This window comes from Andrena cerasifolii, chromosome 3, assembly GCF_050908995.1.
Source record: "Andrena cerasifolii isolate SP2316 chromosome 3, iyAndCera1_principal, whole genome shotgun sequence".
Taxonomy (NCBI): domain Eukaryota; kingdom Metazoa; phylum Arthropoda; class Insecta; order Hymenoptera; family Andrenidae; genus Andrena; species Andrena cerasifolii.
In genome coordinates, this window is record NC_135120.1 from 24198185 (window position 1) to 24220987 (window position 22803).

Below are 22803 nucleotides of genomic sequence, written 5' to 3' on the forward strand. Positions count from 1 at the left end.
TACGGTCTCTTAGATACCAGTAGAGAGAGCAGGGTGCTTCTGGCTGTCGCCAGAGGATCATCTTCTAGAAGACGATCTTTGTTTCCCTGAAGATGTCAGGTATTCATATTCGTTGCTCAAGATAGTCTCAAATACCTTGTCTGTGCTTAACGCTTCAGTTTTGCTGTGATTAGGCGCCGAGTAGGCGCCATCTCGTATCCATTACCTGAACTAAATTTGTCCCGTGACTTGCTCTATATTATCGCCAATATGGCGAAACTCGTATTTGGGAATGCAGTCACGATTTTTCATTTTTCGTCCTTATTTGAGCAGATTTTGGGCTGGGTTAAGACTCATTCGAAAGAGGAAGATTCAACGCGGAGCGCTCTGTTCACCGTTTGCTGTACTTTGGACACTTATATTATTAGATATCAACACAATCTCGCTCTTGAACCATGAGCAGAGCGCTACGCATTAAACCTTCTCTACTTCCTCTTTCGAATGAGTCCTAGCTCAGCCCAAAATGTGCTCATATAAGGACGAAAAATGAAAAATCCCAAACCCATGTTTCGGGCCAGATTGTGTCGGTATATAGCGCGCTGCATTACCCGTATGTACCCCCTTAACGATATTGTTTCTGGACGTGGTTACCTAATATTAAAGTTAAAACAAAGTATATTTAATTTGCAAAAATGGCTGCTGTATTACGTGCCTGTATTTTAGTCCAGAGGAAACGATGCTTGCAAGAATTTGCGTTACTCGGACGTACTGTCACGTGCTTTACATCTAACAGTAGTAATGTTAAGGTTAGAATATTTCTTAAAAGAACGGGTTTTCGGTATTAGTCGTCAATGTTTGTCGCTGTGATACGTGGAAATTGAGCCTATAATTTTAGATTAAGTAATTGTTTTAGCAGACATGATTGCCATCTGTTTTTGTTTTGGAACCATTGTCCATTTCTCATATGATTTTATTATGCCATTATCTTGAGTAAGCAGACACCCAGGAAATTCATTCCCTGTGCATTGATTTTGTTCTCTTGAATTATTTTATAGTAACTACTTCATATCTTCGGTTACCATAAATTCTAAAAATGGTTTGTTGTTATCATTGGCAATCCTGACTTTGTTTCAGGATTTTGGAGTGAAACACTTTTCCACAGAAAGTAATAGCGAATCAGAAAAGGAATACATATACAAAGGAATTTTAACAAAACGAATTTTTATGGTTAAAGGATTCTCTATCCTATCGTCATGCGTAGCCTTAGCGGCTCAACCTTTTCTTTATATGCAAGCTGCACAAGGGGATAATCTAGCAGCTATGTTTGCAGTATTTGGAATTGTTGGCGTCTTTGCAATCGGTACTCCGCTGTTTTTACATTCAGTGTCAAAGAATTATGTAACTGACTTATATTATTACCCTAAAGAAGACAAATATCTTGCCGAACTGTACACCTTTTTCCTTCGGAAGAAAAAGGTACTTGCAAACGTTTCTTCTTATTAGTTTCGATTCTGTTTGTAAATAGCTATTATATTAAATGTTTCAGATTGAATTTAGAGTAGGCGACGTGCACGTACCTGATGTAACTGGAATGTTTACGTCTTGCTTTGTAAAAGGGAAGCCAATGTTTCTTCACGAGCATGATTTTACAGATGTTACTCATTATTTCAATATCATGGGACATTATAAGCCAATAGATTTTAAATTGGGTAATGTAAATCCAGTTGATTCGATTAAAGAGAAACCGGATCAGCCGGAAATGGACATTAAACGATAAAAAAATTTAAAGTTCGAAGCAGTCTCATTTATTACACAGCTTCTTAATCTAGAATTTTTATACATTATTTAAAAGTACTATCATAAATCGCTAGGTACAAAATATTTACAATACATTATCGTGTAGAGATTGTGTACTAAAAAGTACCAATTATCTAAAATGCGAAAGGGATGAATTTCTCAATTGTTAATTACTACACATTTGTAAGGAGTATTATAAATTTCGATATTCATAATTATCCTTACTTACCCTTTTTAAATGTACAATCTGCGAATAAAATATGCTACTTACGGAAAAAACTTAATCCAGTGTTTAAATTTTCAAGTAGCCAACAAAAGTATAAATACAATATAGGATAACCTAATTAGAGAGTCATCAAATCGTTTCCTAAACATAGCCTCGAGGTGTAATGAGAATTTCAAGAATGATACAACGTAATTTGGTAACCGTGCAAGAATGGCGAATACGTTATTAAAGAGATCACAGATTATAGTCACTACCCTTGAAAGAATTTCAAAGGTATGAGCAAAACAGTTATGCCAGTACAATAGTGCAATCACTGTACACTAAGCTGGGAGCAAGTCAAAGTCGTCTGAAACATGTACCATTGGAACATGAATGTCCTCTATTTGAGGGGTCGCTTTAAATTCGCACAGTCCAACTTCCTTTAACTTCCATTCCCAATCCATTCTCTGCACAGCATGTAACGATTCAGCCTCGTTGTGATGTCTAAGCAACATTGCTTCCTAGAATAATATTTTTTATTGTAACTCATAGCTGTTTCAATCAAGTAAAATATAATGGTAATAATAATCCACCAATCATGTGTTATGCCTTTTTACGCTGATATGCGTAAAGGAGAAACTTATCAGCTGGTTTTTACATAACGCGTATTAATATAACCTGAATAATCGAGGACAGCGTACGGAATTACGAATGTCTAAACTGTAATTCAGGTTGACAATCAGTTTTAAGGGGACAGTCTCATCAAATCGCTCAAGAAATGAATGATTTTTAGGGTTGCTTTTGTTTTAACTTTACCCTTTATTTATTTGTTATTCAAGGCTATGATTTTTTTTTTCATTTTCCAGTAGTGCTCAGTGCCCTGCTACAACAAAAAGAGGCGTCGATGGTAGCCAGTATAACTGAAGCATTGTCCCAAATAAAGAAACCAAAGATATTCTTTTATGTTATAGCAATCGCTATCGTATCAGCCTTTAAGAAGGCATAGAAACAAAAATGACGATGTTCGGTGTACGTTTCAACACAAACATATGCTAAAAAAACATAGAAATATATAGACGGAAATATAAAGTCTTATAACTTTTACTGACAATGAGCATTCTTCAGATACTATACTATAGATATACTATGGAAAGTAAATCGAGTTTCTGAAAATTTTTAATGAGAATATCCCCTTAATCACTATTCACGTTACCTTGATTTTTTCCCATTTGTCATCCACATCTTGTAACCAACTCAAAAATAGTCTGCCATTGTATCGACTCCTTGCATTTCGGTCTTTCTCTTCTTGCTCCGGAGTAATAACGTTATAAACTTCTTCATCCTTCAATATAGTACAAACAGAAAAAGGAAGTGATTGATTAGCAAGGGCTCTGGCGGCTCGACCGTGTACTCTAAGAATTTCCTGTTCCACCGACAAAACTAATTTCTCTTTTTCAACGACATGCTGCATTCTAAGGCGATATCTCTCTTTCTCTTGTTCAATGTACAAATCCTTCATAGCCCCTTGCAATCCAACTGGCGGATTAACGTTGGGCTCTTTATTCGCATTTCCAGCTAATACGTATGTACAACGATTCATTAAATAATCTTTAAAGCCCTGAGGTGGTTTTGGTTGAACTGGAAAAAGACCCTTCCTTCTTCGTTCGATCTGAAATGATGAAAATAATTACATTACATTATATTATATTGTATATTTATTCTTTAATTTCTATTAGTATAAAAAAAATTATAGACGTCGTTTCAATGTATATATATGATTTTAGAGCATGTGCTGACATACATAAAAATCGATATTTCGTAATAATAATTACATTAAATAACATGTTCATTTGTGTGCAAAAATTTGGAAATATTAATAATCGCTTTTGATGAATCTGTGTTACAAAATATGTTGAAAATGATAATTCTTTAAAGAATTTTCTGGTAATTCCAATATCATTTGCCACCTAATACATTTTTGTTATAGTCAAATTCGTTAGTAGCAGGTTAGTAATACTGAAATTTCTATGCCATATAATAATACTGCAAAAGTACCTGTTTTCTGATATTGAGAAATAATTGGTAACAATTAGTGATGGGTTGATCGTGTGGATGAATTTCTGGGCCTGTGTTGGTGGTTTCAGACGCTTCGTTAGAAGCAGCCGTGGCAGCTTGCTGTGCTTCCTTATTAGGTTTCATTTTTCTTTTTCTGGGGTGCAGCTCAACTGGTGGGGCAGGAGTACCTACATTTGACGTTGTAGACGAGGTAGTTGTAGATGTGCTTTCTGAATTCTCCCCGCCGCTATCTTTCTGACTTTTTCCACTAACTTCGGTATTTTTCTCAGATTTCTCCACCATAACATTTGCCTTTGAAGTAGCGTTATTGTTCGAAGTCTCCGTCGAGGTTGTTTTACTCGATTCGGAGCCAGTTGTTTCGGGTGTCGGCGAATGATGCCGTTGTTGCGGCGACGAATTATTCGAACGGTCGGTGGAAGCAGTGACTGGTAAGGGAGATGAGTTTGAGTAATTTCCATTACCCGCGGATGTGGATGTTTCTTTCAACGTTGCTGAGCCATTGCTGCCATTGCCAGATCTATGCGAACTTCTCAGCACTCTCTGATGATGCGTGGATCTTTCTTCTCCGTGTAAAGCACCACTGAAATCCTTTTTGTCCTCGCTTTTAGTATTACTTCCACCCTCCGTAGGGCTTGTCGTGCCACTGGCAGATTGGCTTTGATCCTTATCAGTCGAATCATTACTGTTAGAGCTTGCAACTACATAAGGCAGTTGGTGACTTCTATTAGACGTGCTCTTCCCATTTCTGTTGCCTTGCTCTTGCTCGGATGTGGTACTTTGCGGAATAACTATTTTTAAAGGCGGCACTTTGGGAGCTGAATTAGAATCTGAACCCTTTGATCGATCATCTTCACCATCGGATTCAGGCGGTGCTGGTGTAGTTGTTTTGGAGCTGGTTGCCGAACCAGGAGGATTTGATGGCTTTGGGCTACTTGCCATTGAAGTACTTGGACTTTTCCTATCGGTACTAATCGAGGTTGTGTTTTGATTAGTCTTTCCAGAAGTTGCTCCAGATCCTTGTTTACCCGATTTTGCGCACTGTAATTAAAAACGGAGCTATTAGAAACTATCACTGCGGCGCGTGAGAGGGTCTGATCACGGGGCATAAATTACGGTGCCTTCTGACTCGTTCTCAGTCTCCCTCTGACTCGCCGCGGCAATTACAAAAGAAGCAGTGGGGATGGCAGATTTTTACCCATCGAACCACGAAACCTATCACTTTTCGGGACAGTCACTCTACATGCCTAACGTTGCTTTCATTACTAGTTGCAAAAGAAACAATGCTTACTTTTTCTGCCGTGTTAGCAGCATTTCTGCCAGTACTCTGTCTTCCAGTTGTTGTGCCTTTTAAATTTTCTTTCACGGGCTCCGAATCCTTCCGTTTCTTCCGGCGATTTTCTTCGTCCTGTTCTTCGGCATTGTCGCTTTCGAAGGCGCGCTTCGACGAGGGCGACGCTGAAACCACGGGTGCCTCGTCGGTAGTAATGGGCGTCGTTGACGTTTCCCCAGAGGATATCGTCGAGCTGCCAGTGGTGGACACGTTGTTCCCACCACTTTGGCTTCCTTGACCGCCAGTGGATTTGCTGCCATCTTTATCTTTCTCAGGATTAGGATTCGGCGAGGAACTCGCGCCTCTCACCGGTGTCGGCTCCTTCGAGCTTTTGAACTCGTACACGTCGCCGCTGTCGGTGGCAGAGGACGACGTGTTCCCAGAGGCACTCGAGCCCGGGGCGGCATTTACGGTCCCCGATGAGACGTTTGACGACGCCTTTGACGAAGCTTCCATTTGTCCTTGATTCTGTAAGCATTGTTTTATATCAGAATGCAGATGACACATCGTACGCGAATACTTAATGCTTAAATGGCGAGGCGGAGGCTTTTAAAGAATATAAAATTGCAAGTAGTTGTTTTGTATCTTCACGAGAGAGAAACGTCGAAAGCACCATGTTTAAGGGGGGAATCGTATTCTTTCGGTTAAAAACATAGCCAAATTTTAGATTTTTTTAAAAGAATTTTCTTATGCATCTTTGAAGAAGTTGTAGTTTTTTTATTATTAATTTTTAATAATAAATATGGGAGTTACGCATGATCGACCATCACGCCGCTGTTGTCCGCTGGTGTGCACGATATTTCTGTAACCACTGATATCCAACAAACATTTCTTTACACTTTGATGAACCAGGATACCGATAATTTTCAGACCTTTCAATTTGAAAACTCTTTACACACCTCGACAAATTTTTGTATTTTTTCTGGCTCGTCAAATTATGGCTACATATGTTGCTGTTTTAGATCACGTATAACTGCTATATTTGTTATTAAAAATTAATAAAAAACTTGTTTCCTCAAAGATCAAACCGCTAGTTTCTTAAAAAGAAAATCCCCAATTTTGCTATGGGTAAACTTGCCGATGAACTGAGCCCTCGCCGATTTCGAAGACCTTCGCATATGTTGTCAAAGTCGTCATTCTGAACAACAATTCTCTTTAAATTTTTTGGCGACCGGCTTTGGTTCACGAGATATTCATAAAAAACTACCGAGTTTAACACAAACTCACATCGGTTCGCTTCCATGGCTTTACGCGCCCCCCGCCCCATTTAACCACAACCAATGCTAATACCGTCAGCTGTGAAACAGATTTCAATATATTATGCCGAAAGTTTTTCATACGTTTTTGTTTAAAGGGAAATGTTGTTCAGAATGGCGACCTTGACAACATATGCGAAGGTCATCGAAATCGGCGAGGGCCCAGTTCATCGGCAGGTTTATCTTGCTATGTTTTTAGCCCAAAGAATAAGATTCCCCCCTTAAGGGGATATTCTCAATGTGAAGGTTAAAAAAATTTCTGTTTCATTATAGGTACTTTCCTAAAGATTAGGATCTTCATAAAATTGGTAGAGTTATAAAGGTTTAAAGGCCGCGTCGTTCAAATAGATCCAAGCTCCTGCGCAGTAGTTTTCAATACGAGTCCCTTCAACCCTTATTTCAAACACCTTAACCAAGCGCCGAATCTTTAAAATCGATTTTCTGAAAAACGAAATCTTACCTGAGAAAATTATTGCCTATGTTTTATTGAATGTTATTTGTTGCATTATTATGTGACACAGAAAGTTAAAAATAATTTTTGCCTGAAAATTGTACACAAAGATGACCAATAATACCAAGAACCTTTCTGAAACTACCTAGGCGACAGTAAGCTAAAAATTGCCCGTTGACGTTGTCGCGTTGACCAATAGGGATATACTATTTGGACCCTAGAGTTTCTCGACCGACTTCTTTCCATCCGGGCACAGTACTTTTCGTGGCAAACCGCTCAAACGTGATAGTTTTCGTGAGATCGAAGGCAAACGTGCTACTTTTCATAACGCACGTCGTTATTGTCCTAGGAGTTACGGAGGGAGAGGGAGTCATTTGGACTAAAACGAGCAATCTACAATTTTGCATTTAAAAAAATCCGTTCATGGAACATCGTTCGATTCTCGAGCATTACCATTCGTGCATCATGTGGATTCCGTAATTGCTTCGTGTCACCGCGTGCATCAATTAATTTAATTAACTCCATCCACGAGTGCTCCGTCGCGGATCATGGACGCGTGGCAATATTTATAAACGCTACGCATCCAGAACAGACTTTCAATAAAAAAAAATGCATTTATAAACGACGATTTTAGAGACGAGACACTTTTATATCTTTTCATGATCATATTTTTCAGGAGGGGTTACGATATAACAACAATGTTTTTTAAACGATAGCTTACGTTTCTTTACATAAATTGATTCCTCTCGTTATTCTGCGTACAAAGATATAGATATTGGAAATGGAAAGTAACCACTTGGAGATAATTCACATTTCATGCTAAAATATTATTTTATTACACTGAATGTTCAGATGTACCTACTTATTACTGTTATACTCCAAATATTTTCCAATATTTCCAATGATCATGTTTGTCCAATTAGAAAAGAAATCAACGGATTTTAAAACCGGTGAATGAGGCATCAAGATTTAAATCTAAATCTTAAAGTTATTGATCCCAAATCATTTTTCGTGGTAGAAATTTTGTCACAATTCAATTAACCAGTATCGATGCGTCGTATTGCAGATAGTATTTTACATCTGATCGTGTACGAAGTGGTACATATATCGTCAAGGGCAGAGTGTAATATAAACTCCAAAAGAGTTAATAATAAGTGTTATGTAATGCAAATAACATGCCAGGTCACGGCTATAAATCGTGAATACGATATAAGAAAAACGATATCGAGTGTTCCTTCATCTCACAAACAATGTTTAACACTTGCAGCAATAAAATAACGTTTTGCCATAAAATACGAAATATCTCGTAAGGTATTCATTTCCTGATGTCCATGCGTTAATACGCATATACACAATATAAAAACGGTCAATTTGTGTAAAAAAAGGTACGCGTTCTCATTTAAAAAACTATGCAATTGCGTCTTTTGGACAAAAATTGATCCCACCTTTATATTTGGTCGGGGCAAAAGTTCGTTCGGTCACTGTCAGGTGATGATAGGTGTACCGAAATGCCTTTTTTTGCTACACCCACTCCTAGTTTTACCAGAAACGTAGCTAAAGGTCACAGATACATAAAAACATACATTATACTTTTACTTTTAATAAAGGCTTTGGTTGAATGAAGCGAACAAATTTATACACCCACCTAACGTAGGAATCACTCAGTACGTTAATATGATGGATAATACTGTGCAGTACCTGTGCGTTCATGCCGCCCTGACGGGAGTTAGCAGCGCCCCCTCCTTTCTTTTCATCCCTCGCTCCTCGCACCTGGTTGAGCCGAAGCGTCACCCTCGGCGAGCTTCCAGACTGCCCGGTTCCCGATCTATCGACTGTGGAGAACAAAACGCCGGTTAATTGCGACAACAACGACGGAATGCCATGGAACGAGTTTCCACGAAACCAGTACTCTGGCACATGGAGGGAAGGAGTCCAGAAGGAGTAGCTGAGGTGGGGGGAGCATATTCGAGCTGCGAGGCACGGAGTCGCTGGTTGCGATCATCGGGGATATGGCCGTTAATCACTGGGCCCCCGAGAGAACGAGTTCCTCGAGGAGAATGAAATGGAGGGGGAGAGTCCCGATCCGCGATCGATTCATTAGTGGCCTTTTACCGGACGATCGTATTACAGGAAGGCGTGCCATTAAACCCTTTATTCGCGTGGCTGTAGCGCTGGTCGCGACGAATACGGTAAGTGGAGCTTACTCACCAGCACAATCGAGCCTCAGTCCCTCGCCGATGCATCTTACCATGCTTAAAGCGGATAAATTGTTCCCGCTACTGTTATCGGGGCATTTACGACCGCCATCTTGATGCTTTTATAACATCGGGGATAGTTTATATATGACGGATGATTATAGAGGATCTCGTAAGTGCTTATTCTTAGAGGCAGGTTTGAATAATGGATAACGATGCTTGGACTATTTAGAATGTGAATGGAATGATAAATTGCGAATCTAAGGCGAGACAAAGAAATATTTAATGGCGAATAGTAATACGGTTTGTCCGCGGACGTATCCAATAAACCGCTTATAACATCAAATCCAATAATGTATCTTATACGTTAGCAACGATCCTGCAAAACGATAAAGGGCTATAAAAGAATCTGTGTCTATTTGAAAGTGTGGTAACTATAAGTTATTCGGCTCCATTAACCGGATACTAAAATTGGGATAACGTAACAGGTGTACACTGTGCAGGAGATATAATAATCCAGTATGTTTCCAGTTTTCGCCCAATCATTTTAAGTGCTTTATTGGCGAAATTGGCTCGCTAATTGCAGAGAAACGCGGTAAAATGGACTGAACGAGGAACAATGAACACAGAGCTCGGCGGTGATTTCACGGAAGGCTTGTTTCGAGAGATTTCAGGGTACCGTACGTGCACCGTTGACAGCGAGGCTGACGCAGGCTCTGCTCGATCAATATGTAATTGAATCTACGAGTTAGTGCGGCGTCACCATAATTTCAGGATTTGGATCAATACGCGCCGAAATGTACGCGTGAACAATAAGCTGTCGTTTAGCTTTGATTACCGGGGCGCGGGATTCTCTATTACGCGCGCATAAATATCCACTCTTATTAATATCTACTTTCAGTTGGTCATTGATCGTAGCTCCTCCTCCTACTGCGCCCTCCCCTTCTCCTCGCGCATGTAAGAGGGAATTGTGCCAATGAAACTTGGCGCTCGCAAACAGTGTATCCGAAAATACATCGACTCCGCTAGTCAATGAGTTCGTGGCTATTCTGCCGCGTTTACAACGCATCAGCGATTCACCGGGATAAAAGATTTCTCCGTATACGGGATCAATGTTTCCCAACCGGCGTAGAAAACATCGATTCGTCTACGTTACTCTCTTATTGACTGAGAGGCAAAACTTTTTATTCCGTTTTGTAGGTAGGTAACGAGACTTGGAGATCGTGAATCCGATTAACCCCGCTCAGGCTCTCGACTTTATTGTGCATTTAATAAATCAGGCACGTTTATTTATAGCTGATTTTATAAATATTCCATTTTTTGGTTATTTCTTTACGTCTGGAGTAATATGAAAAAGGGCTGAGAATTTTAGTAAGTTTAAGATAGGGAATACTAAATCCTAATAATAATAATTATTTATTATATATCAGACCATATGTCTATCCCAAGAAAGATAATCCGTATAAACACTAAATCCATTATTTATCTTTTGGCTGATAATTAAATGTTTGAAGTAATGTTTTAATCATTCGATGATAAGAGGATATATTAAACTGCTTAATAAACACATCTAATTATACTATATTTAACAGCATTATCAATTTTTAAATAAAAAGCGTTTGTATTTAATTGTTATAATCAATTTACAAAACAATATAACATAGTTTACAGTGTATTATAAAATTCTATACTTAGTGGAGATAATTAATTTTGTAATTAATAAAGTTTTTAGACAGTTTTACAGTCTTAGACATAGCAGCCTTTGTAAATGAATGTGAATCAATTAAATTATCATTTTGAAAATATGACTCCATTTACTCTTTGTCATACAAAAAATAAAATTACGTATGTATTTTTCCATGCAAAATATGATGTTCAAATTAACCAAGAGGATGAATATTATTAGTTTAAAATAATATCATTAATATATATCATTAATATAATAGTCTTCTAATTAACCAACAACACATTCGGTCCCACTTTTACAAGCAATAAACGAAATGGTTTAACTCGTAAATTATTTAATATCTAATAATCGTTAGCGGTAAAAAATTCTATTGTCGGTAGACTACTCACAGTAGAACGCTACATAAAATATCAATTAAAATTTTTCTTCGACGAATTAATAAAATAAGCTTACTTGAATCGAGTAACAAAACCAATCTTCCAATATTTCAGACCAAAAATATTTTTATCGCCAGTACAGTCGTTCTGTAATATGCTAACGCGCGTACAGCATAATACTATCTCTAGAAAGAGAGTACATATTTGCCCAGGAACATTCTTACCGCGAAATGACGATACGCAAATATCGGAACGGTGTATTCGTGTACACGCATGTATTTCTTCGAATGCAACGTATATTATTTCGTGGCGTACACTCCCACTTCCTCCGCGCAAGAGATCTGTCTTCAAGGGAATTACCGATGCGTTAAAAACTATCAAACACAGCGATGTATCAGCCCCCCTCCCTAAGTAGCACGGAGATAACCACGTCTTACGACGCGACTCGCGAAAGTTGCATAACCGACTGTATGTACTTACGTACGAATATTCCGAGGAAAAAAGAAGTTCGACGTGATCGATCGGTTCGAAAGATTAACTCTTGGCACGAACGTTCGACAAGTCAAGTATTGAGAATCGATAACAGACATAAGTTCAGAAAATGCGAAATCTTATACTATTTTTGTTCAAATTGATATCCCCCTCCTCTATTCTGTTCTTCCAAAGTGTGAAATGATCAAGAGTCTAACTGGACAAGAAAACGACACTGCATTCTTTTTGACCGATAACGACGTACGTTTTATCGGATACACTGTTTGCGATAGAAGTTCATTAACTTGTCGCGGTTCGCGATAAAGATAATTGTACAACTGATGACACAAACTGACACAGCCGCTTCTTAACCAGCACGATTCATCCAAGAATCATATTTTAAAATTAAACCTAACATTTATCGTACCGTACTCGTTTCACACGTACGTACGTTACAATTCTCCTTGAATCCGTCCGTGGAGTCAAATCTACGAGAAATCTTCGCGACTGGATTTTCAACGTCGTCTTTGTTACAACATAAAAAACAGGGAATCTGTTCGTATTCGCGATTGAATTCGACTTTGCGGCAGACAGCATTTCATAATGGCCGATCGCTAATTGCAGTACCGATTTACCATAACCTTCGATCGCTACACAATGACAAAATATGTCACAACGAGAATCAAGGTCAGGCCAGATACCTCTTCGCAAAGTGTCGCCGTTTCCTCCTACGGGCCTCTGGGTTTGCATTAAGAAAGATTAGCATACCGCTCAGGTTGAAAGTTTATAAGATTTCGTTATGCTGAAAGCGAATACGGGACACGGCTATATCGTGTTTCCATGTTCCGCGAAATGCACGAGACAAAGTACGTAACCGGTTTTGATCTCGCTATATATACGTGTATACATATAATGTACGTTTAATTTCCGTTACTAAATGTTGTCGGATGTAATTCAACTTTGGTTACAGTCGATAAATGGCGCTTGCAATATGTCTACGATTTCTGTTATGTAGCGCGTTTCTAACGGGTCAGTCGGCATCAGAATTATGATATTTATTATGAAGATAAATTGTTTCGACAATCGTATGCTATATACAATATTCACCGAAGAGTCTAGTCTGTATGCATTTGCGACGATAAGTAGGGACACATAAATTATCGAGCAAGCTTGTAGAAAATGGTGCGCCGTTGCAGCGACTGCAACATAGACCACTTTTGGAGGTGCGATCACCCTAGTGGTGTCGATGGACGCAGTCCGCGAGCGCAAACGTGTCCAATGTACTTGCCAGTCAGCGTGCTCGCTCTGTTCCTCTCTCACTCCATGCCTTCTACGCTTTTTCTTCCCCCTCCCCCGTCGCGCGCTCCTTTCTCTCTCACCTCTGGGAAGTCCGCCTTTATCCCTCTCCTTCGGCGACAGCGAAGAGCAGAAGATGTAGCCGGAGGTTTGGCACTCCTGGTTTTGTCGATGCTTTCCCGAGCAAGGTTGACCAAAGCTAACGTGTCAACGGCACACGTTCAGTTAAGATAGTCGAAACACGCGCCGAGCCACGTGGTCGGCAGTACTGGCTAGTAACGGTACTTTTGGGTCATCCGACAGCGGCGAGAGGGTCCCGAGTGAAAAGGAACGCAGTGGCGTCGAGCACATACCTGTTCGCGCGACGGAGCACACTGACAGTACCAAGCGTATGACGATTAAAGGTCTCGACGTATCACTGCGGAAGGACAAGAAGAACAATGAGGAGCGGTAGACAGCCAGCGCGACGACAAGGGAAAGAGGTTCAGTAGCCGCAGCAGCAGCGTGTGTACACTACTGCCGCTCGCACGGCTCCCACACAACGCGCCAAAGCGAAGACACTGAGAATCAAGAGAGAGAGAGGAACCGGCTTGCGACTGTGTCGCCGCGTCCACCGTCTCAGGCAACTAACAGGCGCGGCACTGCATCGCGCGCACCATATACCGACGCGTCACTACTCCGGAATGTCGCGTTTAATTAAGTCACAGACGAGGTACAGAATAGACCATCTTGTGGGGTTGTGTGTCTCTAGCGAAACTGTGTTACCGACCCACAATTTCAGGGCTGAACTTAGCGTCCTCTACTCATGAACAGTGTTTAACTCAAGAACTACTCTAAAATGTGTTGAAATGGCCAAGTGTTTGCTTGCATACGTGTGACTTCTTTAGAGGGAGAGTTTTACGCTGTACTTTAGCTCCGTTTGTCAACGACTCGCGCGGATTTCTCTTCGAAAATCTATTCCGGGGTCAGGAGACTATGTATATGGCGTCGAAATATAAATTGCAAGATGACATTGTTTATTAGTACTGTACGCCTAGAAGAACATTTATCAAACATTTTTACGCGTCGCACGCTGAAAAATATTAAAAATTCGCGCTGTTACTGACATTCCTACAAAACTCTCAACTACGCGCGTGTCTAGGCGGTGTCCACCCTGCGATACGTAAAAAATGATTTAAAACAATGAATCGAAACATTTTTACAAAATTTATATTCGTAGTTTTCAGGATCCGACGACATTCTTCCGTTTTTTCTCTTCATTCTTTGACAATTCATATATTCAAGAACAATTCCTAACAGGCTACATTTTGGTCGTTTTAAAAAATATGTCAAAAGTCCCCGTCGATCCGACATCCGCCAAAAATTTTACAGAGGGTTGATGGAAAAAAGTTTTTCACGAATATCTCGTTAGCTATCAGTTTTACAACAAAATTAGTTATTTTGAAATTTGTAGCTTAGGAAATTCTATACAAAAAAGGTTATATTTGCAGGGATAAAAAAAAATGAGTAATACATACCTATATGGCCTCATAGCCAAGAGGCCATAAAGGATCTTACTAAGTAAAGAAAAAATGGTAGTGGGAATGGTTTTGTATCAACTTAACCGGAAACTACTTGTACGTATACATGTTTGCAAAGAATTGTGTGAAGCAGTACGCGTTTGGACTGCAATATTAATCGTACCTACCCTAGAATATTAGCTCTGTCGTATGATGTACTTAATCAGAGTTTCACATTAATCAATTAAAAAATAAATGAATTGGTCAACTAGTTAAAAGTAATGAATTGTACATAATTTTAATGACGCCTAATTTAATTACATTTACAAACCCAATTATTAATTGTAAATGTAATCCTAGTGTTGCGTGGTACACCAATTAGGAAACGCTGTTCCAAGGTATTGTCAATGTTGCAGTTTAAACGCGTGCTGCTTCAGACGATTCATTGCTAACATTTATATGCATATGTAGGTAGTGCCCGGTTAAGCTGATACAACTATGTATGTACGATGAATAGTATGAAAAATCATAACATCTGTGGGGACCTTTAAACGGCTTGGCGAGACGAAGAATCTATGTACTATGTGCATCTCGCTCACTCTCCTTTTCTGTGACTCGTTCTTACTTTCTGTCTTTGTCACTCGCTGTCCTTTTCTTTGACCGTCGATGTTGGCGGGACAGAAAATCGGGCCAACGGTTGCTTACATTAACAAAAGAGCGGGACAAGTGAGGTGACATAATGTTTGACATCCTATATCCGATACAGTAAATCCTCATTATAGCCCCGTTGTTACCATGCGTAGTACGCACGGTGATTATCCCCACCATTTCTTGGAATCTTCGGTCGAGAGTGAGAGAACCCGAGAACGAGCGAGAGGGAATGAAAGAGTCGACGGCAACTTCGTGTCAACTGTTTCGTTCCCTCTCGCTCTCTCTTGGGTTTTCTCACTCGCAGCATTGGCCGCACGGAATTGTGTCCGCAACGCGTCGTACGCCCGCCACCAGCCCCGTTCGTCGAGTATATAATACTAGTATTTACTGTATACATATATGTACAAGTATTCGGTCCCGAGCGAGTTACATTTATCGAGAAATTACTGTACACCGTTGCGAGGTAATGGTGATATAACGAGATATTTTACTAATTTCTCCGAAAATAACCTTTTCTTTAATAGATTATATGGATTGTACTATAGGGTTATCGAGGTCCTCGTGATCATTTTACAGCTTCTGCAGGTTGATATAATTTTCTGTATCACTTCTGTTATTAGAAGAAGTACATACCATTATTCGTTGCACTTCGGCGTTGACTCATACTGACTCGAATGTTATGTTAGTATTCATTTTTAAAAAGTAACAAATAATGAAGACCGAAAAATTCGTTTGGCACAGAAATTACTAAGTGTGTAATACAGAATACAGTAGAAGATATTATTAATATTTTTATGTGTGTCTATTATACCATATTCTACACTATCGTTAATGTATACGCCTACACGTGATGAATGGCTAAGTCTCAGCAATAGGTGCTCTTAAAAAACTCCTTTAATTATTAAGGCACACCCATCATAAATAACGTTTTTGCGATAAAATGAAATTTGTTTGCGTTAAATAAGCACGAACAAAACAGCAAGGTTGGAAATCGAATGTGTTTTGATTTTGTTATGATTCCGTTTTTTTCTTTTTCATTCAACTGAATACGTTCATAAGGCGATCTTTAAATTATTACGAACATAAACATCAATTGACCAGCGGCGGTGGCCGTGATGGAAAACACCGGTTCTCGTTAGATCACCTTTCTTCCGGTGCGCTGCTGCTGCTGGGACCCTAGTGATCCTCTAGGCAGTGATCGGAACAACGTGTATCGTCGCTGATTGGTTTCCGCGATTTGGGGCAAAAGCGGAAGTAGACAGAGAAAGAAACTGTAAAAAAGAAAGAGACAGAAATACTGACAGAAAGAGAGAGAAATACTGATAGAAAGAGATCGATAAACGTTTAGTTTATGTTTATTTCCAGTTTTGTACTAAATGGCTGCGGTTATGCCGATCACTCCCTGGAGGATCACTATGGGACCCGAAGGAGAGAGAGAGAGAGAGAGAGAGAGAGGAGGGAAAAGAATGAGACTTAATATAGTTCGTTGGGCAATATAAGCGAATAAGTTTGAAACGCCGCCATCCTGTTTGAACACAGGAAAAAAAATAAAAATAAAATAAAAATAAATAAACATCAATTGAAAATCGCGGGTTTCGAATAACCTTATTTTACCTATGGCGAACTCTAATTCCAACCACGCGTAACGTTACAATCTGTTTCGAGACTTTACCGGTAATGTTGCATGTGATAATAAAATGGTAAGAAGGTCCTAGGAGTTCTAGGATCCCACAAACTCGATACGGAAAGATGCAGTGGATATTAAGTATATTCTATACCTACTACATAGTCTGTGCTTGATGTTAGTAAGTGTAGCAGAACATGTAATAAACCAAGTATCTATTTAACCAAATAACACCTACTGTTAAACAACTGAGGAACAAAGTATACATAATGTACTTTAAATGAATGTACATAATATATTGTTTCGAAACTGTGATAAAGAAAAGTTTTGTTTGTTACATTGTTTCCATATATTCTTACTCCAAGAATAAAAAATTATAAGATGTTTTCTAGTACACACAAAAGCAAAGGCAAATGAATGAAAATTTTAAGCCGGCATTACAAAATTTCGATATCGTAAATTTTACAGTCATAACTTTCAATACATTAGCAGTAATTAGAATCTTATTTTAGATAGATTAGCTCGTATACGTTTCATATGTATGTAAATACACAGTCTTACGTGTAAGATTATCCCCATGTTGTGGAATACAGCTAACCTCACTTTTGTAAATCTACTTCAGATAATATTTACTATTTATAAGATACATTCGAAAACAATTTGACGTTATAATTAAATGAATTTAATGAAAGACATCAATACTATTAGCATTGTGATTAGCATTGTTTCACGTCAATGTGGCAGCGAAGGTTATGACTCCATGAAATCCACGCTTAATCTAGGGACATTTTAAGATTACACACACTGTTTTTTTCACTTTATGTTAAATAGAACTGGGTATGGAAATTAAAAATTGTTTTAACGGCAACGTCTATGATTATGGAGGATAAAAATAGACAATAATTTTATGTATGTTGATAGCTAATGCGTGAAAAAACCTGTCGGGCTTGAACCGATACAACGTAATTTACAACGCTTCGCTTTCAGCCAGGGAGCTTAAATACTGAATTTAAATTGTCTAGTGTTTTAAATTTAAAATAAGAATATTTCATGCATGACAGATTGCACAGTGAACTTACCTTTATTTTGCGGTGGTGTCCTCCGCATCTCACAGGGGGCTCCACTGTCCTCAGCAACGTGCGGTGCAGCGGCTGGTGCACTTCCGGTCGTACGTTGCTGCTGTTGTTGAAAGTCAGACGTTGGGTGATGTTGGTAAATTTGTTGCTGCTGTTGCTGCTGCTGCTGCTCCTGTTCTTGTTGCTCGTTGGACGGCGCTGTTGCGCTCGTTTCAACGGGAGAGCAGGGGCTGTCGGGAACAACGGTTGTACTCTCATCTGGTGAACTTGCACTTGTAATATCTGCACTCACAAGTAAAATAGAAATAAAAACCTATGAGCGTGATCTGGTAAATCTCGGGAGACGTGTCGAATGTCTCGTGTGAAAAAAGCAAGATTTGAAGCACAAAACAATGGAATAGTGGAACAAGGTGAAAAGTTCAATAGACTGTACACATTACACAACGATTTACAATACTATGATGGTTTCGTTTGTTCAACATTCTAAGGATGCTAACATCTCTATTGTATTATTTCCATATTTTCATTCCATTTAAAATCTAGATAGGTTATGAACACATTACGAACACTTTTTCGAACACGCCACTTCTACATGAATCTTCAATCTCAGAAATAGCAGTTACACTACGTACAGACTTTACTGTGAGATACTTGATCAGTATTTCCAGCTTTGTAAACGCTTAAAGGTTCCAATTATTTCTTCTCTCTCTCTCTCCCCCTCGGTGACACAGTCTTGCAGAAATACTACACTCGTGTATATACACGGTGCAATGTGATAAACAATTGACAGGAATCGGCAGCTTCTTCGAGTAGAATAATTTCGAAAGCTTCAGCAAGGATTATGACGCTTCGAGATATATTGATGTACGGATTATTGTCATTATGCTAGATTTATATTTTAAAGCACGATGTGTCGACGTCACTTTCAGTCTTTCGTTTCAACTTATTCCCACAAGTGCCTTTGACCGTATTGATACACGATCACGGTTCGTTTCTGTGATAAACAGGTTCCTTGTGGGTTTTCTTTTTTTCTCATGGGGCCAATTGTTACGCCGATCTTGACGATTCAAAGGTGGTCAGGGCGACATCTGTCGGTCCGCCGGGGAAAGTCGGTACGCGTACGTGCTCGACGTGCACGCGAACACGGCCCCTCGCGAACTAGGGGCCATGTTGCGTCGCTATGTCGACGATTGGCTCCGCCTCTCCCCGCGTCGCCCCACCAACAGAGAGTCGCGGACGCTCTTTCTAGCCAATCCGAAACAAGCTGATCCCGCCAACTGACATTGGTGGTCGTGCGCTCTGCGAGACGGCCGTGAGACCTATGTGTCCATGCATGCGATTCACCACCACAGCGAAATGCACACCTGTGTTCACGCCGTTGCGTAGGCAGAGTGGGGAGCCATGTCTATATCCCCCTATAACTATATCCTGTATATACGCACATGTGTGCCAGTGGCAGCATTTCCTCACGTGCCGCTCCTGCGCTCGGCACACCAGTCGCATTATTGCTTACTTTCCGAGTGTATCCGCGCATCTTGCGCCAAATAGAGCTGTAAGGTGAATGTCCCAATTTCTGCTCATGTCCCCATTTCTGATCATTTCGTATTTTTCTTATTATTATATGCGTTACGTTTGTACTATAGTTGCAACAAAATAATTCTAAACTATTTAAACATTTACGCGAGTGTTGCACGAGCTTGGGGCAATACATACATCGCTATTTTTCATGATCAGAAATACGGACATTTAGAGCATTATATATTTAATTAGAAATTACTAATAGTTAACAATCGTGAAATATATTTCTTAAATAGTTTTTGAATTGGTTGATTTATTATTAAAGAATTAATCAATTACTCTGCAAACTTTTATCACAAACAAATTTTTTATACCTTCTTTATGACGAGTTATCTCTTAAATGAGCAGAAATTGGGACATTCACCTTAGAAGGGTACTGACGTTCGCTCGGCTAGTTGCAGGGAGGAGTGCACCAATTTTCTAGATTTCGTGTATGTTTCGTTATGGCGATTACTTCAAAAACGTCACACATCCCGTCGTATTCTAAATAGTTTTTATCCTTAACGCATTATGGTCGCCTATAGAATCAACAATGCATTTAGAATTCGTTAGTTACTTAGTCAATGTAACTGAATCCGTATTTTTGCGTCTGTATTAAAATTTCTATTAAATTCGGAAACAAAATATCTAATTTTAAGAGTAAATATTCACAGTTCATGGAAATATAATGAATTTAAAACACTGTATTACTGCAGTACAACACATGGATTTGTGAACTATGTCCAGATAAGCATACGATGAAAAACAGTGCTACTGTTTCTTGTTTACTTAACATTTGACAGGTGGAACATAAACTTAATTTTGTACCAACGCGATGTATACATTGTACATCATGGCGATACACCATCACGATCGATGGTGGGCTCCATAAATTGGCAAGACTGACTATAGCTAGCGTAATAAATCCAGATGGCCGTGTGCGTCGCCCAAAAACGAGAGAGTAACGCGAGTAACGAATTTTTGGGATACAGATGAAAACAATAGTCTTTACAGGTCATTATATTTTTGTACAAGTAGAGAGGGTGTGTGTTGGGGGGGGGGGGGGCGAAAACACAGGAAAGACTAGGAAACACGGAGAACAAAGAAAACGCGGAAGGCTTGGAAAAGTGAAAACGCGATTCAGTAGAATGTCGAACTAACTGTCATGGGGAAGAAGATATTGGCGTACTCCGTCCGACGTGTGGCTTACTGGCAAATGCGAAAGGGACGAGACATGCTCTGCGAGTATGAACAGCAACGTTTACTTTAAAGGAGATAGACCAGCATGATCGTCGCGGTCACCTTGTTTTTTTCCCAGCGGTTACCGATCCAGTGCTATCTCAAGCTGTTTATGACTGGGCATAACGAGTAGAAGAAAAACCAGAAATTTCTTAACAATAGCAATTTTTATAAACACTTATGTGTGTTGTAATGAATTGTGATCTGAACTGTTACATATCCTTGGCATTAGTAGTTTATCATATTTCCACTCTTGAATGCCTAAATATGGCATCATGAGTATTTCTGTATGTTTGACTTCAAAAATATGAAATAGAAGTATTAACTCATATTGCTTACATTGGCTCCACATTATAGCATGTTGTCCACGCTAGGGACTCGTAATGTAAATGTACGTCTACGCGACGACACTTTTGTGTCTAGATCAAGAGTATACGACACTCAAAAATATTTCCGGAAGATTGGAAACTGCCTAGAGCAGTCCGCGACACTGAATTCGACCTATCATCGCGGGAGTTGCAGCTAGAGCTAGACTGAAGACACTGCAATTAGTTCTAGCTAGACACAAAAGACACTTGATCTAGACACAAAAGGGTCGTCGTGTAGACGTACCTTAATAATATAAAAGTTCATTGCCAATTAATTTCTTTACACATAAGTGTCTAAGATCTCATAACACGGGATAAAAATATCGTGAAAATTATCTTCATGTACATTAGGAGGAACGCAAAATCAATATCAAATTACAGCGACCTACATGTGTTTAGCTGAAGCATGCACAGCCAGGGTTGCCAGGAATTTCCCTACCGTAGTGGAGGGGAAACACCTACAGCAATGGCGGGACATGTGTGTCACGGACATCATCACACGGCGTGTTCCTCCCTCTACTACGGTAGAGAAATTCCTGGCAACCCTGTGCACAACTGGCTCTTTGCCGTTCGCACTGGCACAGCTGCGGGTACATAATGACCTCGCGAGCAGTGATGGAGGAGTGGGAACCGGCTCGAACAGGGTTGCCAGAAAAGCGCATCATATGACGTAGCATGGAGTACATACTAGAGGGGGAACAGCCAGGGCCGTTTTACGATCACCGTAGGCCCTAGGCACTTTTGCATAAAAACTGTATTTGTAAGCCCTTTCAATTTATTATTCACGTCATTCAATTGTTAATATATTTACATTATTTTTTAAATTAAATTATATTTTCAATTTTATTTTTGTTATATTAGGATACATTCCTATTTAAAATTTCATTTTTAGACTTTCGTAGGCACCTGTAGGTTCGTAGGTCCTAGGCACAGTGTCCATTGTGCCTATTGGATAAGACGGCCCTGGGAACAGCTATTGGAAGAAGGAACTCGGTGACGTAGTAGGGAGTAGTAGAGGGGCAATCCTCGCATGTATAGAGCTACATGTACTAATACGACTTGTGCACACCAGACGGAGCCGTAAGAACGTCGTGTGTCTAACCAGTCGTGCTCAACTAGCGATTTGAAGGCGGCGTTACCGGGAGAACACCCTACCCTATAGGTTGCTCGTGTCGTCATGGATATCTATAGGTATAACCGACGTCACTGAGAGCTGTATATACATAAATGAACTCATGCGACTTGTGCACACCATGCGAAGGATTCCCCCTCTACTACTCCCTATTACGTCACTGATTTTCAACTTCCAACAGCTGTTCCCCCTCTACTACATCCCTAGCACCGTGCACTGCCATTCTCTCCCTACTTCTGGCAACGCTGTTCGAAGGGCACAGACGCTCGCCGATGCTCGCAAAAACAGCACGAACAGAGCCACGGGCACAACAATGCATCTCCTTTCAATATGTTTTTGTATGTACAGTTACGTGGCGCTGCGCTCCCCTGCTTGAGCTGTTCCACACTTCTCATCTACTGCTGGTGACGTCGCCATTTGCCCTTGTGCACGCTATGCGATGAATTGGCATGACGTCATGGCGTCACCAACATAAATATACCGTTATTGCTATAGGTGGTCTCCTTCTCCTACTCCGTACTACGTCATGTGATGTCT

At 39.8% G+C, this 22803-nt stretch overlaps 2 protein-coding genes across 6 annotated transcripts in view; one reads left to right on the forward strand and one right to left on the reverse strand.

Annotated features, from left to right (window-relative positions):
- The first annotated feature begins 567 nt into the window (after positions 1-567).
- Positions 568-1767, forward strand: LOC143367304 (transmembrane protein 70 homolog, mitochondrial). Its single transcript, XM_076808958.1, has 3 exons — positions 568-785; positions 1114-1455; positions 1526-1767. The coding sequence occupies exons 1-3, from the start codon at positions 672-674 to the stop codon at positions 1754-1756; spliced, it is 687 nt and encodes a 228-aa protein (XP_076665073.1). The 5' UTR covers positions 568-671; the 3' UTR covers positions 1757-1767.
- The window catches only part of LOC143367300 (uncharacterized), a 32924-nt gene continuing 11882 nt past the window's right edge, over positions 1762-22803 (reverse strand). The window contains exons 1-7 of one of the 5 annotated variants that reach the window (XM_076808950.1): positions 13474-13499; positions 13204-13319; positions 8793-8926; positions 5346-5855; positions 4037-5095; positions 3195-3650; positions 1762-2502 (exon numbers count right to left, since the gene is read on the reverse strand). In XM_076808950.1, the coding sequence (XP_076665065.1) occupies positions 2323-2502; positions 3195-3650; positions 4037-5095; positions 5346-5855; positions 8793-8804 (2217 nt within the window). In that variant the 5' untranslated portion in view covers positions 8805-8926; positions 13204-13319; positions 13474-13499 and the 3' untranslated portion in view covers positions 1762-2322. Of the gene's footprint in view, positions 2503-3194; positions 3651-4036; positions 5096-5345; positions 5856-8792; positions 8927-13203; positions 13320-13473; positions 13500-17973; positions 18253-18602; positions 19131-22803 lie in introns of those variants that run through there. The other 4 variants (XM_076808945.1, XM_076808949.1, XM_076808946.1 and 1 more) reach the window with 4 other exon arrangements.

What these genes read in the sequence shown, in the direction of transcription:
- LOC143367304 (XM_076808958.1), top strand. Translation starts at nt 672, where the DNA reads ATGGCTGCTGTATTACGTGCCTGTATTTTAGTCCAGAGGAAACGATGC. An exon ending in CTAACAGTAGTAATGTTAAG is followed by an intron (nt 786 to 1,113) that starts GTTAGAATATTT and finishes ACTTTGTTTCAG; the next exon opens with GATTTTGGAGTGAAACACTT. An exon ending in TTTTCCTTCGGAAGAAAAAG is followed by an intron (nt 1,456 to 1,525) that starts GTACTTGCAAAC and finishes TAAATGTTTCAG; the next exon opens with ATTGAATTTAGAGTAGGCGA.